Source organism: Bactrocera neohumeralis, chromosome 5 (genome assembly GCF_024586455.1).
Source record: "Bactrocera neohumeralis isolate Rockhampton chromosome 5, APGP_CSIRO_Bneo_wtdbg2-racon-allhic-juicebox.fasta_v2, whole genome shotgun sequence".
Lineage (NCBI taxonomy): Eukaryota > Metazoa > Arthropoda > Insecta > Diptera > Tephritidae > Bactrocera > Bactrocera neohumeralis.
Genome location: NC_065922.1, coordinates 39,543,478 through 39,564,595, shown reverse-complemented (window position 1 = coordinate 39,564,595; position 21,118 = coordinate 39,543,478). Strand labels below are relative to the sequence as shown.

The 21,118-nt window shown below is 33.3% G+C and overlaps 1 protein-coding gene across 2 annotated transcripts; it reads left to right on the top strand.

Moving 5' to 3' along the window:
- The first annotated feature begins 10,446 nt into the window (after positions 1–10,446).
- On the top strand, positions 10,447–21,113 carry LOC126760078 (G-protein coupled receptor moody). 2 transcript variants are annotated; one of them, XM_050475459.1, is made up of 6 exons: positions 10,447–10,673; positions 12,635–12,823; positions 15,352–15,590; positions 15,656–16,169; positions 16,650–16,723; positions 20,356–21,113. In XM_050475459.1, the coding sequence occupies exons 2-6, from the start codon at positions 12,656–12,658 to the stop codon at positions 20,717–20,719; spliced, it is 1,359 nt and encodes a 452-aa protein (XP_050331416.1). In that variant the 5' UTR covers positions 10,447–10,673; positions 12,635–12,655; the 3' UTR covers positions 20,720–21,113. The 2 variants fall into 2 exon arrangements, with proteins under 2 accessions (XP_050331416.1, XP_050331417.1); XM_050475460.1 differs by lacking the exon at positions 20,356–21,113 and having other exon boundaries at positions 16,650–16,755.
- Positions 21,114–21,118: the final 5 nt, after the last annotated feature.

The following is a 21,118-nucleotide window of genomic DNA, read 5'->3' as shown; positions in this document are numbered from 1 at the left end:
TACATACTTATGCATGTGAACGTCGATTACAACTGTAGACCGTTAAAATTATGTGATAGTTAGTTTCTCCCTATCATACATCCTTTCATTGATTTCAAATTAAACAATCCTCGGTATATACATACATACGTACATATGTATGTACATATTTACTGGAGTGCAGATTTCAATAGAAGGACTGGGTAGTAATATTAAATATAAGAAGGCAATATTTTCAATTTAGATTTGTAAAAATATTCTAGTAGAACTGAATATGTTATATTTTTACCTATATTTATCCGTATATGTACATACACATACAACATACATACATACATATATGGTATGATGATCGTACGCCGGTTCATTCAGTGAAGAGTACTCACTAGCGTGCATTCATACATGCATATACGAGTATGTATGTATGTATTTACGCATGTGATTGTGTACTGTACGCATTGCACGATACGAAGACTGATAATACTATATTTTCCTTATCTTCTATTTTTACCTTACATATGTATGTATGTACATACATACTTACATATGTATATTCAATACTACGGACATTAACTTGTATGTATGGCATGTTTTATTATATCTACAAATATATACATGTACAGATATGTATATATGTATATTCTGAATATTTAAGTCAAGATTAATGTTAACCAGTAATAGCCTTGAACAGTGGGCCAATCATCCATTTATCGAAAATACTTCAAAAAACTAAATCGTCCTGAATTATATGTAAATTGGCTTTAAAAGACAAATTCTAATAGATTTATTCACCTGACGGTTTGTAACACTTTAAATGCATGTATACAGACGTTTTGATTCCCAGATATCTGCGTGACCGCCATCCGTCTGTAAAAGCGATAACTTGCGTATGTGCATTGGTACTCTCAGGGCCGACCCGAAACAATTTACCACCCTAGGCAAATGTTAAATGCTGCACTCCTTCTGAGCCTATTTTATCTTAAGGGGTCAGTAGGGTAATCTTTTTTCAAAAGTTTTTCTTTTTGCATTTTCTGTTCTCTTATACACTTAGAATTAATGTAGAAACCCACTTTATCATTGGAAGGTTTCGAAAAAGGCCCAAAAATAATAATACCGCTCGACGTTAAGAGCGCTGGGAGTGCACACCTCAAATTGGGTTTTTGTGTTTCAGATGATCCAAACATGAGAAATCGTGTCCGCCAGTGAGAAAACGCATCTCATTCACCCAGCTATTTCTTCGACAGATGTCATCAAAAAATTCCGAAAAAATTTGTTTATACACTCACTCTACTTTACGATATACCTCATGATATGTGAAAAAGGCTCTATTGTAGAAGAAAAACAGGCCAGATTACCCTACTGACCCCTTAACAACAAAATTTATTACCTTTTAAAATTATTAAGTATATTTGATTAAAAAGGAAAAACGCAATTGAAGTTACGAACTTCTCAGTTTCAGTTTCCCACCTAAAAAATGAAGATTTTTTATTGCTGACGAAAATGTCGTAAGTTTTGACTGAACTCCCTAAAATCAAATAAGCCAATGTTTTACTGATAATTAAATGGCTTTTAAACAAGGTTTGTTGCAAATTTATAAGTTGTTTTCATTTAAAATAGAAAGCATTTAATTATTTTTATACCCTGAATAGGGTATATTAAGTTTGTCACGATGTTTGTAACACCCAGAAAGAAGCGTCGGAGACCCTATAAAGTATATATATAAATGATCAGTATGTTGAGCTGAGTCGATTTAACCATGTCCGTCTGTTTGTCTGTCCGTCCGTCCGTCCGTCCGTCAGTATATATACGAACTAGTCCCTCAGTTTTTAAGATATCGTTTTGAAGTTTTGCAAACGTAATTTTCTCTTCAAGAAGCTGCTCATTTGTCGGAACGGCCGATATCGGACCACTATAACATATAGCTGCCATATAAACTGAACGATCGGAATCAAGTTCTTGTATGGAAAACTTTCACATTTGACAATGTATCTTCACCAAATTTGGTATAGATTATTTTCTAAGGCAACAATGTAATCTCCGAAAAAATTGTTCAGATCGGATTACTATAGCATATAGCTTCCATACAAACTGAACACATAATTACTAGAAGAAATGCACCTGTGAAGGGTATATTAGCTTCGGTGCAGCCGAAGTTAACGTTTTTTCTTGTTTTTTTTTTCTAAATTAGATGAAGGAACATTACGAAAAATCCTCTGTTTCCTTGTTGTTGGCAGCTATCAAGAATGTATGTTAAATAATTTTAAATTTGGGCTGGCGCAGACTACAATATATATGGTTGTTAGGAAGAGTTTAAAAGTTATGAACACCGTTTTTGTACCTGAATTATATGTAAATTGACTTGTTTACCAATTCTTCAACACTTCAACTGAAATTTTTGGGTTGTAAACCGTAAAAGGGCCAATAATTTCATATTTCAAAAAGTTCAGTTTTATTAAAAAGTGTCTACCAATAGCGTGTACTTCGTTGCATAAATCTGTTGCATCTATATCCGTCAATCCACCGTGAGTTAATGACATTTATAATATTTTATAATACAATGATCATAAATGGCTGTGTACATATGTATATAAAACTTTGCAGCTGATCAATATTAAATAAAAATTCAAAAGTTTTAGTAACTTTTTCAACTGATCATATCTTTTCCCGATTAAAGACAATGCAGTATCAATAATAACAAAATAAAAATCAATTTTAAAATTTTGCCTAACATCGAGGTTTTACTCATCTTCAGTGGCGTAGCTACCTAGTGGCTAGGCTGGGCAGTGCTGCGGGGCACTCAAGCTCAGGGGGGCCTCGAATCCTTACCAGAAATCTCGATCGAACTGAATTTTTTGAAATGATGGTTCAATTTTATTTGATTTTACCATTCATATTGATGCCCGTTAAGTCAATAAATTTTGTTAAATCTATAAATTTCGGTTATACTGACTCAAATAATGCGGTACTGCAGTGTTGCTTGAGAAACCTACTGAAGAAGATTCGACAATTATTGCAGTTGGAGGTACATCCGCCGTCGATCTTGTGAACGTGGATGAGGTTTGCATGACACACATAGGAGCGGAGGGTTTGGAGGAACCACAGACCTCTACATTTTTCGAAAATGTGCACGACAAATTTTCTTGGGACCTTGTGTACCAAACTCGAAACCCACCTACTAGAGCAAATTAGAGCATCACCGTTCTTAATATCATAATTGATACGACACAGGACATTTCGAAGGTAGATCTGCTAAGCATTGTTGTGAGGTATGCAATAATAACCAGATAGGAAAATGGACAGCCAATTGATATAGAATTGAAAAAAGTGTTTCTAAGCTTTTATGCAGCCATCAAAAAGTCAACCAGCATTATTTATCGGCAAAAAAATTTATTTAATAAAATGTGTTGGGCAGGGCTATATGGTGTACAAAAACATATTAAGGATATCTAGCAGAGTACGTACACATATTGTGCCACTCATAACTTAAATTTAGCGATAAATGATGCCGTTAGTAGTGTCTGAAAATGAAGATTTTTTTCGCAACACTGCAAGATTTGTACAACTTTATCAGAAACAAAATCAAACGTTGGGATATATGTCAAAATTTACTGGCGAATCGGATACCACTCGAAAAAAACTAAATCCGTCTAAATCGTCCAAAAGGGTCGATACGATATATGCAATAAAACTTCGTTATTTTGATAATATAAAAGCATTATCAGAAATAGTTCAAAAGAGTCCTAATAAAGATGATCGTAGTGAAGCAGAGAGTATTGAAACAAATATTTTAAAATTTCGAGTTCGAGTTGTTTTGCGAATTCACGCACAGTGTATTGAACAACATCAATTATGCATCCAAAATTTTACACAAATGCGACATCAATTTAGGCGAAGCGAGCAAATTTTTAGCAGAGACCAAACCAAAGTTACAAATTTATAGAAATTATGTCAAATTATTCAAGTCCAAAGCCAGTGAAACTGCAAGAAAATATGGTATTGATACCAATTTTGAAAAAAAAAGTTGCAAGAAAAATTAAAAAGCATTTTGATGAATTAGCTGCTGATCACCGGTTTCCAAACAAAAAAAAATATTTACATACATATTTCAAATTGATGTACTAAACACAGTAATATCTCAATTAGATACACGTTTTATTTTTATGAGTGCAGTCTGTCATATATTCGATTTTCTAACACCAACACTTTTACTGGGTTTTTTCGGAAAGTAATAGGACTAATTTTCTTCCGCCCCGATTGTACTTCGGAGCATGCGAATTCTATATTTTACTCGTGCTCGAACGTTTTTAAAAATTATCACCGAATTAAACCCTAAAGAGAAACCAGTTGATTATGATATTTGAATCAGACTACACTTTCACTTTATTAATTATAATATTTCAAATTAATAGAGCAATGAATTATTGCTTACAAATACGTATTACATATGTTTTGCAAGAAAATATGCATTTACTTAAATGCTGACTCAAGGTAATAACCTCATAGCTTAATACGTTATTCATATTCTCGGAAATATTATGAACAAAGTGACTTTGTTTTGTATCATTTACATTGATTTTTGCAATAGCAAATGGTCTCATGGAAATGGTTCTATTAATTTCATTAAGAAATTCAGCAAATTTATCATTTTTAATGTTTGAATTCTTTTATTTAACTTTATCTTGATCCAAGGTCTGTCGCAAAAGAAACAGAACTTTTTAAATATAACTGTTTCTGGTGGCGCCACCTATTGGTGGGTGCATGAAATAAAAAGTTTGACCTCTTGTTGACATTTCGTAATAATTTTAAGACAATAGGATAACTACAATCGATGTTATCGATCAATAAGTGACAGCAGCTTTTGGTCATCGGTCGTAAAATGCAAAGAGCAAATATTAAATTTTGTTTTAAACTTGGGAAAACGTTTACTGAAACATTTCAAATGATGAAAAAAGTTTATGGTGATCAGTGTCTATCCCGTAGTAATGTGCATGAGTGGTTTAAGCGATTCCAAGAAGGTCGTGAGGACCTCTGTGAGGATCAGAAGTCGGTCGTCTTCAGAAGTCAGATGATTGTTTTTACGATTCCGAGGGTATTGTACACCGAGAGTTCGTCCCACCTGACCAAACGATTAATGCTGTGTTTTACTTTGGTGTTATGAAGCGTCTTTTGTCACGCATTCGTCGTGCTCGACCACAATACCGTGAGGCAGGGTCCTGGCGCCTGTTGCACGATAATGCGCCGTGTCATCGGTCGACGCTTGTCATTGATTTTTATACAAAAAACTCCATATTAACCAGTAATCAGTCACCCTACTCACCTGATCTGGCACCCTGTGATTTTTACCTATTTGGAAAACTTCATTTGCACATGAAAGGACACTGGTTTCAGGACATTTCAGCTATTAAAAAGCCGACGACCGATATTCTCAAGAGCATTCCGAAAAATGACCTTAAACACTCATTTGAAATGCTAATTGACCGGGCTAAACGCTGTATCGAAGCACAAGGAAACTACTTTGAATAAAAAAATATAACTTTTGAAAAATATTAATTTTTTGTTGTTTTTTTTTTAACAGTCCTGTTTCTTTTGCGACAGACCTTGTATGTCTATGTTTCATTATTAAAATTTCAAATGCTAATATTACTAAAACTATTATAAAAATATTACAACCGTATTTTACTTTATTGTGAAATTTTAACTGAGAAATATTTTTAAAATTTATTATATTTTTTCATCTATTTGATCAAATGTTAACTTTTCTTCATATTTTATGTTAATTATATTTCCTTCAACTGTTTCAAGTAAATTAGAAAAATAGTAATCATTGATTTTTATTGATCAGATTATTAGAATTTTTAATAATAATTGATTTTTTTTCTAAAAAAAAATTCTAATTCCTCACTTGTTATTAAATTACAATTCTTTTTTATTATACAATGCGAACTAAGCTTTAATTACTTAATGTGTTTATTTTTTTCAAATAACATTATCTTATTATCGTACGTAAAAATTTCTACTATTTTCGAATAGATTTTTTTTTGGTTCCTATTTGGAATTGGAACAATTTTTCTTATTTGTACTTGTATAAAAGTTTTTAGTATTTTAATTCCAAGTATTAAATAAGTATTATTAAAAGCTAATTACAATTACCTAATTGTAAATATAATAAAAATATTAAAATCAATATTACTTGTATATTTCATTATTTCATGACTGGTTAGAATATTTGGGTTAAACATCCCATACTTTGTTGAAAAGACATTATTTTGTATTTGCTCAATTTTATTTTTTAACAATTAAATTTTTGTCATTTGTTCTAAATACATATTTTTTTCATACTCTTCATAAATGATTTTATTTGTCATATTAAAACTTTTTTCAATTTCTCTTCTATCGTGTTTTACAATATTTTTTATTTCTTCTAATGCTAAATTAAAATATTCGTTTACATGAATTTGTTCGTTCATTGTCTCGTCTGTCTATAGTAAGTGGTTTTGAATTACATATATGTCTGTCCTGATTTCAAGAATGAATATTTTCTCACTTTTCTCTCTTGTTTCTAGGTTGTTCCTTATGTCTAACAGCTTTATAATTTTTTATAAATCCTACTTCTCTCTTTTCCATTTCTCTCCATTTAGAGGCGTGAATATCGACGTTAACAACACATCGAAGCTGACAACACATGGATCGTACCATATTCGCCACTTTTGTCTAATTCACATTCAAAACTCATGTCAATGTTGAATATTGCAGTTTGGTGAAATCGATCAAATGCGTTTGCAAATACGTCACCAAAGGAAGCAACATGGCGGTTATTGGCCTTGAACGATAGGAGATCAGCAGTATCAAATGGGTCGATATGTGAACTGCAATAAAGCGCTTTGTAGGATATTTACTTTTGCAATTCATGACAGTTTGTCGACTGTTGTGCGTCTCGCGGTTCAACTTCACTTAAGTCAATGCGTATTGTGACTGGTACAGTGTGTGCAACTTTTTGAGAAGCATGCCAGCAGTTGCATTTGCTGAAATATGATAATCACTGGAAACAGACGAAGGACAATGCGATAGTTACTTCGCATGCCACTGAAGTTCGCATACTTTTCGCGAAGATCATTTCGACATATCAGCCTTCAAATTCGCGTTAATTATGGGATACGAAAAAATGACATTGCCGACGACATTTTACATTGTATTCGCTTAGAATTGGAAATGGGCAAATTTCGGTTGATACTTCCAGTTTTTCCTTTTTTCAATTCACTTTAACGGAAGATGAACTCATCTCGAATGTTTATCCGAGCATTGGTCAAATTATCGTAACTGCAATTGCTTGAGTGCACGCGCAATTTTAGCTGCCAAAAATACCGATGTTAATGACTTAAACTGGAAGATTTAAAGTCAAATTCTGGGAGGTTTGTGCTCATATAAATCGATCGATTGTCTTGACAAGGAAGACGAAAACGTAAATTTTCCAGTGAAATTTCCAGATTGCGTTTCACAGTTGGATGTGTCATTATTACGTTTCACAATCTTCATGCGCCGAAACTGTGTAATGGACTGATTATGACGCAGTTATCGAATACAAGGGACAGCCATTTCAGTTCAAACGTATTCAATTTCCAGGCAAAATTGCCTTTGCGTTGACAATCAACAGGACACAAGGAAATCGGGAAATGCTATGTTTTTCACACGGCCAGATATATACGTGGCGTGTTGACGAGTTGGAAACCCATCTTCTCTGTATATTTACGCACCAGAACAGAAATCAAAAAATTATGTTTATAGAAAAATCGAAAATAAATAATATTCGACACAATATAATTTCAACTTTTTTTCATTTCAAAACACATAATTTCACGCAGGACAACGGCTGCGGGGTCATCTAGTATTTATATATATAAATGTATGTATAGCGTGGGGTCGGCTTTATTAGCACTCACTGCACACTTTTTCCAAAGTAATTTCCCAATAAATGTTCACTACACCTTCGGTGGTGTAATAGACACCGTTTATTGTAGTTTTTTTTATATTTAATTATATTCTGGAGGGTCTGGTCAACTCCTAAGTTGGCTACAGAATCGCAGAATTATTGTTTTTTTGAACACGGTTGGTTTCACTGAATCCTTATAACACTTTTAAAAGGATCCTACCGACTGCGCCAATTTTATACTTTACTCGTGCTCGAACGTTTTTAAAAATTATCACCGAATCAAACCCTAAAGAGAAACCAGTTGGTTTCGATGGTTGATTCAGACTAAACTTTCACTTTATTAATTATAATCATTCAAGTTAATAGTGCAATGATTTGTTTTGTATCATTTACATTGATTTTTGTAATTGCAAAGGAAATGGTCTCATATTACAAATTCATTGATTTCCGGTTGTGCTATTAATTTCATTAAGCAATTCAGCAAATTTATCATTTTTAATGTTTGTTGTTGGGTTATTTATATATGTATCTTGCGCGCCCCGACTGGATTCGGTAGAGCGCGTTCCTAGCTAGTGAACGAGCGGTTGGCCAGTTGCCTCCGAGCGCCTGGAGAGTTTGAGCAAACATTTTCGCGCAACGTGTTTCTGTGAGTGGTACCATCCGAAAATGCAGCGTTTGTTAGAGCAGAGGTGCGCGATTAAATTCTGTGTGAAACTCGGTAAATCTGCGACAGAGACGTTTGATATGATTAAGCAGGCTTACGCATATGTTGCTTTAGCAAGAAGTGGTGTGTTTCGGTGGCACCAGGCCATCGTTTAATTGCCCAGGTGTTTAATTTATCAAAATCTGTGGTTCATCACATTGTTAAGGAGCACTTGAACATGCACAAGGTGTGCGCAAAGATGGTCTCAAAAGTGCTCACTGACGACCAAAAAGCCTTCCGTGACGCCTTCAATGTTTGGAAATCGCGCTGGTAGCGCTGCATCAACGCCTTTTTTGAAAGTTTTTAAATAATTGTAACAATTGGTTACTAAAATTTTTTTAAATCAACTCAGTCCAACTATTTTCCGGAAAAACTCTGTATTACATGTTGATGAAGCAACTTTATGACAAAAGTGTGACGAATTCTCAAGAAGTCATTGATATTTTTGCGAAAACTAAAACTAGGAAAAATTGTAAATAAAATTATTATTTTTTTTTTTAATAAAATTGAAAAAGGTAATTAATTACAATTACAATTTATATATATATATATATATATATTATTATAAAAATTATTATTTAGTCAGTTGATAGGTCCGACCTTTATACTACATACATATAATAAACCTTTGACTCTTCTCCATTTTGTTTTATTAGCTAAACCTACAACAAATATTAAGTGTAATTTATGTTGTTACTGTTTAATACTTTTATTACCTGCCCTGCAGTGCACAAAAAAGAGCTTAAGCAGCTTAGCGTTTTTAAAATATTTTTATACATATTTCATATTTTCGTTTGACAAAACCTAATCAGTTTACATAGCATGGCCATTTCCTATAATTAAACCGTCTTTTCTATTTTTAAGTGCATGTATATAAATATGTGATATTTTTGATAAAATCAATAATACTCCGGTTATTGTTTATCAGTTAAATATAAAACTTTGTCTTTTATATATTATATACAAATTAAATAAGATTATCATAATAAAATAAAAAGGATAAAATATGTAAAAAAATTTGGCAAAATGTCGCCGTAAAACTTTTGCGCCCTATGCAATGGCATAACTTGCCTGTACGGACGGGCCGGCGCTGGACATTCGCAAACATTGCTATGTAACAAAATGTCATTAATCGAAAAATTATAAAAAGTAACTAAGGTGAAAAACTATTTTACTATGTGGAAACATGCTGCGAGAGTATGAAAATAATTAGAAATAATTTGTATAAATTGTTCAATACTTAAAAGTAATCCCACATTTGTCATACCGGTAAGGTGGTTTGTAAGGTTTGAGGCGAATTAATAGTGTGTATGTGTATTATAAACGGTTCAAAATCTTCCTTTTGATTATTCGCTGGCAATCTTGTACATTTCTGGTTACATATGTATAAGTATTGTATGTACATATGTACATAGTATGTACAGCTATAGGTGTATCCAAAAATTCTGTTTGGTCCAATTTCGATTTCTTTGAGCGTCAATGAACACTCTCTTTACATTTTACATACATTTGCATACATATGAGAGTATACTATATAATTATAAACAATTGTTTACGTATGTATAAAAGTAAGTGCATATGTACATATATACAGCACACAAAAGTATATAAAAGTGAGTGTGCCCAAAAGTGAAATGCTGGAGATAAAAACAAACTGAAAAATAGTACAATGGCCAAACAACACGATTTCCTATTGTTTTCTTGCTTGAAATTTTAAAAATAAAAAAATAATAAATGTAAACAATCATCTCCAAATTTTCAAATGAAGAGACTTGTGTTTTCTCAGTGTTTCTATTCTTGATTTCAGTAATAGTTGGCTGTCCGAGTAAAATTGTCGGTTTGTAACTCAAATTTGTGGACTTTTGGAATTGTGCAGTGTTTCAAGTTAATTAAAAATGTTAAATATTGTGGGGTAAAGGAGGTGTGCAAAGGCACTACCAAAATTCTATTAGTCCTAATCTGTAATAACTGCTGTTCCTGAAATATCGAAACAGTTAGAATATTCGTACATTTACTTATAAACTGCTAAATACATTACATACATAAAAAATTTCGTCTCAAGGTGTGAGTAAAGGCTATTTTGTTAATCAAAATTAATTGTTTCCAAGTGCTTTATGAACTGCATGTGTATATATCTTTGTATGTATTTACATACCTAGATGTACATAAGTTGAATGAAGAGGTTCATAGTTTAAATGCATATATATACATATATATATACATTTTAATATTTCAACTGAAATAATACATTCTAAATAAATATGTAGATAACTAGGAAGGTGGATACCATACAACAATTACTACGAAGAAATCTTGGAATAATTAGGATTTATATATGTAAATACATAATTTGACATATTCTTAAATATTCTCACATCACAAGCAATATCCTTCGAAGTTAAAATCGTTCTTCCAATTTAAAAATCTTTTCAGGACATTTAATTTTTGATCGTTCCATAAAATTGAATTTCAAGGTTCCTGTCGAAAGTACAACGAAAACAGAACCATGTACACATGTAGATATGTCTGTACGTATAACTACAAATCACAGGTCTCTCTTATAGTCTACTATTCTTCTTCTTTACCGAGTTAACAACAGCGAGTCAGTCGTTTCTTCCTTTCGCTATTTGCGCTAATTCGAGTTGCCAAGTGCAGCCAGGTCCTTCTTCACCAGATCTCTCCAAATAAGTGGAGGGTTTCCTCTTCCTCTGCTTCCACCGTCGGTTACTGAATCGAAAACCTTGAAAGATGGAGTGTTCTCTTCCATCCGGGCAAGATGACCTAGCCAGCACTATGTCAATGTCGCTATACATCTTGTACTACTTTTATTGCCATTGACTATGATATTCGCCATTGCTTATACCAAAAGTTGCTGAGGCCAATGATATCAATATCATCGGCGTACGACAGCAGCTGTACACTCTTAAAGAAGATTGTACCTTCTCTATTTAGCTCTGCAGCTCGTGTTTCAGCAATATATTGAAAAAGTTACACGATAGGGAGTCTCCTTGTCTGAAACCTTGCTTGGTATCGAACGGCTCGGAGATGTTCAGGTCTAAAGCACACTGATATAGTCCAATCAGTTTGTTGACGGTGGGCTTCAATCTTTCACATACTACGCTCGATAAGACCTTTATACGATATTAAAGAGGCTTATCAGAAGGAAATTGACGTAGATTGTGCGGTCCCCCTTTTGTGGATTGGACAGAGCACACTTAGGTTCCGCTCATCGGACATGCTTTCATCCAAACATATCTTGCAAAGAAGCTGATGCATGCACCTTGTCCGTTCTTCTCGCCGGAAATCCATCGGCCCCTGTCGCTTTGCTGTTCTTCAGGAGGGTAATTCCTATTCGAAACTCATCATAGCCGGATAATGGAGCACCTATTCCATAGTTAGTGTAGTTACCATAGCTTAATAGACAACTATTGCTTCAAAGCAAAAAGGTCTGATATACCTACAACCTCAATTATCAGCTTGTACTTTAACTGGATTCCTGTCATGAACTTTGGATAAGAACTTAACACAATCACAATCACACAATCTGGCCCACTTGCAGGGTATTGCTATTTTTACATATCGAAATAATAGAACTTGCTTACATATTATATATTTCCAACTTGAATGGGAACGACTCTAATACTTATGCAAACACAATATTATCGATATAATCGATTTGCGAAAGGATTAAACAAATAATATACTTGGCTAATCAGTTGTGAGTTAAACGGTTTGCAATAATTATAGACATGAGAACTAAACAACTTACCAACGATCAGTGGGAAATATTTGACCGTATGAACCTACATGTTCAAATACAAAAGAAAAGCCTCCTTAATAACTTACTACCAGTTCGTAAATCCGAAAACAGTTAAATACAATTTTAAGGTTCCAGTATTAAATAATATTCTTGCGGTGTTGCTTTAGTACTTAGGCCCATCTCAATGCCTGGATTAAACACTTTCCGTTTATTTATACCAAAGACAAAAATTTTCTTATTTACGATTACCATTTCTTACTTTCAGGTTCTTTTGGCATATACTGCAATGGCTTTCAATATTTCGTCCATCAGAAACGAGGTATCTGGAGTAGAATTATTCGAAGGATATTCAGACAAGCTTCTAATGTTTGCTTCGATTGCTTGTATTATATTTATGATCGTGGGTATACCTGGAAATATGATAAATATAATAGCATTGGCAAGAGGAAAACAGGTAAGGCAACATTTTTCAATAGATTGTAAATCTAAAAAACAAACCACGGAAAATATGGTAGAACATTTGTAACTCAAAAAAATAAGGATGTAAGGAACAAGAAAATTCGTTAACTCAGGGTTCAGTGTTTGGGATGTTGTTTTTGGCATCACAACATATTAATACCAGGAAAAGTTGTTATCTTAGTTTCGATGAGACCGATACTTTCAATAAAAAGTCACACTTAGGTTACATACTTAATACCTGAGGTGTAGAAATGACATAGCAGGATATAGGATATCCAATTTTTGCGAAGTTTCATTCCAATATCATCTTTCGTACCTGATTTATATAATGTAAAGTGAAAGAATTTGATGGAATTTAAAGTTGTGCAATACGGCCAGTAATCGAAGTTGAATTTCGTTGTGTCCCATTCACAATGTAACATACCAAATTTGGCTGATATTGATGTAGTAGTGTCTGAGATATAAGATTTCACAAAAAGGAGAGCGGTGTCACGCTCGTTGTCCAATTTTTGCAATTATATAGTACATATAAAGACCTTAATCGCCATCATGGCTAACCGTTATACGAGTAGTGGGCGTGGTTATCACTACCACTTTCCACACTGTATGTGTAGATGCTAGCAGGGCATATTCGAAGCAAGTCTGGTTGTTATATGTAGCTTTATTGGTTTATGAGATATTTACATTAAACCTTTTAGAGAGTGTGGCCGCGTCTATATTAAATTGTGGCTTAATTATAGCTCATTATATTTTTTCTCTTAACATATTTTTGGTTGTCGCAATGGTTGGATTCCGCCCATTTGCAATACAAGCCGTCCTAGGAAGCCATGGCGGACGTACAAACAGTCACTCGGAGTTCAGCACGTCTTGCTATTGTGATCATTTATGTATATGTATATGGTATTAGGGTTAGGTGTTCTAGTTAAATTAGATTTTAACAAATAAGCATTGCTGAGTCGATATTATATTATTTTTTTGGTGAAAAAGCTATAATATTTCAATTTTCTCGATCATTTTAAGAGATGCAGACTTTTAGTACTTTTAAATCTACTTTGAACACGGTTTATTGAGGTTAGGGTAAGGTATGTACTGATTTTAGCGATTCCCCATTTGATGAGCAATGTATTCTCAAATAGCTTCAGTTAGAATATATGTAGTATATACATATATGTGGGTGTTTTTTAGGGTGTTTTTTTTTTGAACAATTATATTTTTTTAGTCCCGTCACGAAATTTCCTTGGAAATACCCTAAAAAAAATCCCTGAAAATTTTAGCCCTTAATATTAATATTTTCCATAGAAAATACACTACAATCGTGAGTTTTTATCTTTAAATTCCTACAGATCAGAGGTATTTTATGGCATCGCTTTGACTTTGGACGCATATTTCTCAGAATCGTTCACTCTACAAAAGTGCCCAGTGCAACAAAGTCGTAACTCACAACGGCGAGGTAGTACGGGGCTCTTAAATCGATTTTTTCAAGAATATCGCATTTTTTTGTATATATCTCGTAAATGACTGGAGCTATAGAAAAAATGTTCATGACGAATTTGTACGAAATTTTATTTGCTATAAAAAAGATTCGAGGTCAAAATCGCTATCATTAATACTTCTCGAGATATTCGGCTTTTTTTGAGTATTTCCAAGGAAATTTCGTAACGGGACTGAAAAAAATTAATAGTTAAAAAAAAACACCATAATATACATATATATATAAACATATGAACCTGAGTAATAAAGTTCGGTTATAAGTATACAGTGGCTAAAGCAAGATTTTGATTGATTTTAACAACTTTAGTAGCAAATTATTACTATGCCAGGGAAGGCGTTCCGAATTGTACGGCGTAAGGTCGGATTGGGGAAAATCCTCTTGATCGTTAAATAAGGCCTTGAAATTCTATGTATCGATTCGATACATGCTGCTACACTTCAAAAACACCTTTAACTTTGTTTAGATAATTATATGGAAAATTTACCTAAATTGTGTCAATCAGCCACTAAAATTTGTTGGAATGTTCGAGTATATTGTTAGAGATAACTTTTCTCCAAAAAGTGGGTAAAACCACGCCCATAAACAAATTTTAAAACTGATTCTTATGAAGAACTAAGAATCACCCAAGCTATAATAGCTATTAATTAGCCGTTATTTGGGAGAATAGCAAGCGGCGGTATTAGATTTTCGAAGTCAAAATATCTAATATCAAATCTTGCTTAAATCTATAACCAAATCATTAATTGAAACATTTTATGATTATACTCATTAGTACGAATGTTTGAATTGTATACACCTGTAATGTATGTACATATTTTTTAAATAGCTAGTATAGAAACAACTTAAATATAATAAAATCAGAATATGAGTTGAAAACATTGTAAGATTCAGATCAACTTATAACTAAATATACAATAGATTTCGTGTAAATTTACATATATACCAATCCGAACTAAACACCTTAATAGTACTTACTTTAAAACTGCAAGCCAACATTTTTATGCAACTACATTTTTTTTTTATATTTATAGACGCGAAACTCAACAGCGATTTTTATAATGAATTTATCATTATCGGACTTGCTATTTGACTGTTTCAACCTACCTTTAGCAGCTTCGACATTTTTGAGGAGGTCCTGGATACACGGAGAGCTTCTTTGCAGATTTTTCCCGCTTATGCGCTACGGTTTATTGGCCGTTTCATTATTTACCGTTTCGCTCATTACCATTAACAGATACATTATAATAGCTCACCCTCGACAGTATTCTCGGTTTGGAATCAGAAATTACCTTTAACTTTTACAGCTCTTTCATTTTTGCCTTTGTTCTATTGTAGACTCTATCAGCGACGTTATTTGGCTTTAATGGTTGCGGGTACTTGGATAACGGCTTTTTCTATAATGATACCTACATGGCGTGGAGTTTGGGGCAGATTCGGATTAGATACTTCTATTGGATCTTGTTCCATTCTGCTTGATAAAAATGGCCATACGCCAAAAGAGTTTCTTTTCATTGCAGCTTTTTTGGTCCCTTGTATTTGCATTGTGGTTTGTTATGCCCGAATTCTTTACTTAGTGCGGAAGGCAGCGTTTAGATCTAGAGAAACTCCTGCTAAAAATATCACATTTCAAAATGAAGCTCCTACTCCACGCAGTCCTAATTCTGAAAAGAATCTTACTAACAACCCAGATTTGGCATTAAAATCACCGAATGCCGTGGAAAACCAACCTAAATTGAAACCATTTGCAGTTTACGAAGATTTGGAATACATTGATGTAAGTGATTCAAATGAAAACGGGCCAGAATTCGATGAGATAATCAAAGTTAACAACAGTGATAACAACACGAACGTAAGTATACATTATAAGATAAGGTAAAAACAGTTTGCGAATAGTTGAAATTTAGTAATATAAATGGTATTGACCTCTCCAACTGACTGAATGACATATCTTCTATAAATAAATTCTCTAAACTCCTCGCCAAGAGTTTTAGGCTTTAACGCCAACATACCTAAATCAAAAATTATAGACAACGTGTAATACATTACAGATATGAAAACCTTCCTCAAAATTATTAATTTCTACATTTTAATGGACCAATGCTATTGCACATGTTATTACATTTACATTTTCTAATGAAACAGACAAAAATATTATATGAAATATATTCTCTTGAAACATATTGAATATATTTCAATAGAGGCAAAACCACTACCAATATAATAATTATTATATTAATTATAATTATTCATGGTTGCTTTAATACTGTTAAGTATGTATGTAGTATGTATGTTTTATATGATTACTTAACATAAGGCTATGTTCTTTCAGGTGAAGGAAAAGCTTAATGAATCATCAAAAGCGCATATTGATGATGTCGCAAGCGAGGCAAAGAAGACGCAATCGTAAGTCATAAATTATGTACAGTAAGCGTCAAAAGTAAGTTTTACAGTTAGGTTATTAGCAAGAATGTAATGATTATATCACAGTTATACATTCAAAGGTAATTTACTTATTCTAAAAAAAAACTATTGATTGCGTGCCTCATATATACCATGATTGGCAGCTTAAACAAATATTTGACGAGAAAGCTCGCACAGCTCTCCCTAAAAATCAAAGTAGAATCAACCAGACAAAAGTGATCGAACTCTTTTGGAGCTAACTATAATGTCAAGTAAGAAAGGCTTAAGTTCGGAAGTAACCGAACATAGTCGAATATAACTCATACACTGACCGACATATGCTGCATAAGGTTTGTTGGAAAAACGAAAATTATTAAAAATATGTACCACAAACTATTATTATCTTCAAAAAACTGTTCCCTGGGTTTCATTAAGGTACCTCACATATAATCACCAATCATATGGAGCAAAGTCAGCCGGGCGTTCGAAAATCCTGATACTAGTTTTATGAGCTATGTCAAATTTTCATCCAATTTAATCTATTTTAGGAACAAGAGATACACTGTTATGAGTTAAACATATTCTGTAATTTTCATTGAGATATTGACCGACATACATATGCAGTATAAAGTCACCCAGAAGTTCTAAATCTTTACAATAGGTTTTCAAAAAAATCTTGCGGTATTTTCGCTAGTTGGCGCTGAAAGCGCGTAGTTCTAGTTTTATTCGTCGCATCGGGTCATGCTATACCTTTTTGGAAAGCTCATTTCACGCGTTTGATTGATTGTCGTTTCTTTTAAGTCGTTCGTGAGTTATAGCGTCGCAAACATGGAGCAAAATAAAGAGAAAATACGGCATATTTTACAGTACTACGAGTACTACGATAAAGGCAAAAATGCATCTCAAGCCGCCAATAAAATTTGTGCAGTTTATGGACCCGATACAGTTTCCATTTCCACCGCACAACGATGGTTTCAACGTTTTCGTTCTGGTGTAGAGGTGGTTGAAGATGCGCCACGTCCGGAAGGCCTGTCGTCGAAAATTGCGATAAAATCGCTGAATTGGTCGAAAGAGACCGGCATAGTAGCAGCCGTAGCATCGGTCAAGAGCTGGGCATGAGTCATCAAAAATTCATTTCAATTTCAATAAAAAAAAAATTCAATAAAAATACCTCAAAACTTTTTTGACAACCCATTATTAGGTATATGGAGGCTCAGGAAAGTATTAACCCGATTCAATTCATTTCTGATACACACAGCTACTATCAATTGTATATCCCATACATTGACCGATATTTTCGGTCAAAAGTCAACTATAGATATCGGTGTTCATATATTCAGTGCCTCGCGGCTTTGGTTGGGTTTTGATCACTCTAAAATAATTATTAGTGTAAAATTGTATCTCGTTATATTAATTACTTCTTGATTTGTGTATAGAAAAATGCAAGAATCAAATGGAATTTAAAATTGTTCTATATGGGCAGTAGGCGTGGTTGTAGTCGGTTTTGTTCCATTTTCGCACTGCGATATATGAATATGAGAAGAATTTCACGTACAAAATTTAATAGAAATCGGTCGGTAAGGTCCCGCGATATGTTATTTCACCAAAAAGTGGGTGGTGCCATCGCCCTCGTCCAATTTTTACATCGGCTGCCATAAAGCCCTTTCATACCATCCCGAGGGTAAAGTTTAACGTATCTCGATATTTATTTATTTTAGTAGTGTTTAACAGTACCGTCATATGGGGATTAAACGGGTTATCTTCCGATTTCATCAGTTTTCACACTGTAGGTAGCAGTTCTTTTATAATATTTGCGCTAGGCAAATTTGGTTGTAATTTTATATATTTACATATAATTTAATTATGGCACTTTATAGGTTTTCTGTTATTGGGGTTTTGCGGGCGTGGCAGTGGTCTGATTACGGCCATCTACGAACTTGAACTTTTATTTTTACTAAGGAACGCGTGTACCAAGTTTTATCAAGATATTGTATATCAATGTTTACTCAAGTTACAGCTTGCACGGACGGACAGACAAACAGTCACCCGGATATCAACTTTTCTCGTCATCCTGATCGTTTATATGTACATAACCCTATCCCTAGTCTAGATTAGTTTTAGCTGATACGTTCCTCCCGTTAGGTGAACAAAACTATTATACTTTGTAGCAACAGTATAAAATGAAACGAAGTTTAAAAAAACTTAGTTATTGAGTGAATGGAATTACAATAATTAATTAAAACCATTAATATAATTTTATAACTTACAAAAACGTGTCCACTAATTTCAATAAAATATCACACATTTTGACCAGCCTATACGGTTTAAAGTTAGTTGGAATGTCGGAAATCATTATATCGGATATATTGGGGGCAAAGAAATGGAAGGGCTGATTGCATTAATTTTGTATTTATCAAAATTTCAATAATACCCATATCTTACAGATTGACCGATGTTTTCTGCAAAATGGACACACATGTATGACGTCCGGTTTCTTGAAAACCTTTAATCCGAATTCGACAATTTTTGGACGTAAGAAGATTAAGATTAAGGGCACTATTTGCGAAACGTTTTATCCAGATAAATTGATTGGTTTTTGATTTGTATAATGGAAAGTGAAAGAATCAGATAGAATTAAAAATTGTAGGCCTGGTTTTTTGTTTGTTTTGTCCTAAAAAAATCGCTGGCGTCTTGCAAGTTATGTCTCTGAAGTATTTAATCAGGGGACTTAAACGATTTGGTTTAAGCGAATTTGGTCGTTGTAGCATTGCTGGTTTACAAGATATTTACATAAAACCTATTAGAAGGCGGAGCCACGTCTATTTTTTCACAGTTTTTAGCCAACAGTTGCCTTTGGTACTCGCTGTACCAAATTACAGTTTTTATCTTAATTTAGTGATCAGTTCTGGTTATTATAGGTTTTCGCTTAGTCCTTACTTTAAACCAAGGGACACGTGCACAAAGATTCATTACGATGTCACAATTTTTAATCAAGGCATGTAAAAATTTTCCATAGAAAATACAGGACAATCGTGATTTTTTATCTTTAAATTTCGATAGCTCAGTACTTAAAAAGCCGAATATCTCGAGAAGTATTAATGATAGCGGTTTGGACCTCGGATCTTTTTTGTAGCAAATAAAATTTCCTACAAGTTTGTCATGTACATTTTTTCTCTAGCTCTTGCCATTTACGAGGTATATTCAAAAAAATGCGAATTTATCGCCGGTGGAAGTTTCGACTTTGTCGCAATGGGCACTTTTGTAGAGAGTTCAATTCTGAGGAAATGTGTCTAAAGTCAAAGTGATGCCATAAAATGCCTCTGAGCTATAGAAATTTAAAGATCAAAAATCACGATTGTCCTGTATTTTCTAAGGAAAATGCTTACATGCCTTGGCCCAGCCCTTAATGTTAATATTAAGAAATTTTCCGGGATTTTTTTAGGGTATTTCCAACGAAATTTCATAATAGGATTGAAAAAAATGAATAGTTTAAAAAAAAACACCCTAATATATATATATACTTTTAAGTATGTACAAGTGTCCCGAGGTACTCGTAACTTAACTATAATAAAGATGTATAAAGCCTATACCTAAACCACAATAAAATTGCTGCTAACAACTTTTTCGTATTTCAGACATAAAGGGTTCATAACCACATCTCTTAAAACATCGTTCAATAGGATCACACCACGAAAAAGTCATTATGTCTCTATGGGAAATACTTCGAATGCCTCCTCTATATATCCGGGGAGAATGAGCCAGAAAGATCGAAGGTTACTGAAAATGATCTTGGTTATATTTATATCATTTCTTTTCTGTCATTTACCAATAACTATAACAAAACTTTGGAAAAGTACTACAGATTTACATATTGTTAATATAAGTGGATATTTATTGATATATTTGACCACTTGTGTAAATCCCATTATATATGTTATGATGTCTAGTGAATACAGGCAAGCCTATTGGAATTTATTACGATGCCGGAAGAAAGCGTAATCTTTAGTGCAATGTTATATTCCAAAAGTCTTGCCGACATGGGCTCAGCATACATATTTCAAACGCTTCAGTATATATCCTCCTCACTGGAGAAAAGAGATAACATAATGTATTAGTTTAGCATAGAGTAATTAGGAGGCTGTAAGTTATTAGTTATAACAATCAGAAAGTATTATGGCTACGCTACGTACCTTGTCAACAGGTTGTAAATGCATATTATGGAAATAAAAGTTTTAATTTCGAGCCCCAAAAAATACATTGCCAAATAAAATAAATGGTAGTTCCAACAATACTTTACAATTAAGTAATTTAAATGATATGATAACGTATGAATTCCGTATGTAATCAACACAAATTTATACTAGGTATGTACGATTATTTATGTATATTAATTTATAA

What these genes read in the sequence shown, in the direction of transcription:
- LOC126760078 (XM_050475459.1), top strand. Translation starts at nt 12,656, where the DNA reads ATGGCTTTCAATATTTCGTCCATCAGAAACGAGGTATCTGGAGTAGAA. An exon ending in CATTGGCAAGAGGAAAACAG is followed by an intron (nt 12,824 to 15,351) that starts GTAAGGCAACAT and finishes TTATATTTATAG; the next exon opens with ACGCGAAACTCAACAGCGAT. An exon ending in GAGGCAAAGAAGACGCAATC is followed by an intron (nt 16,724 to 20,355) that starts GTAAGTCATAAA and finishes TTCGTATTTCAG; the next exon opens with ACATAAAGGGTTCATAACCA.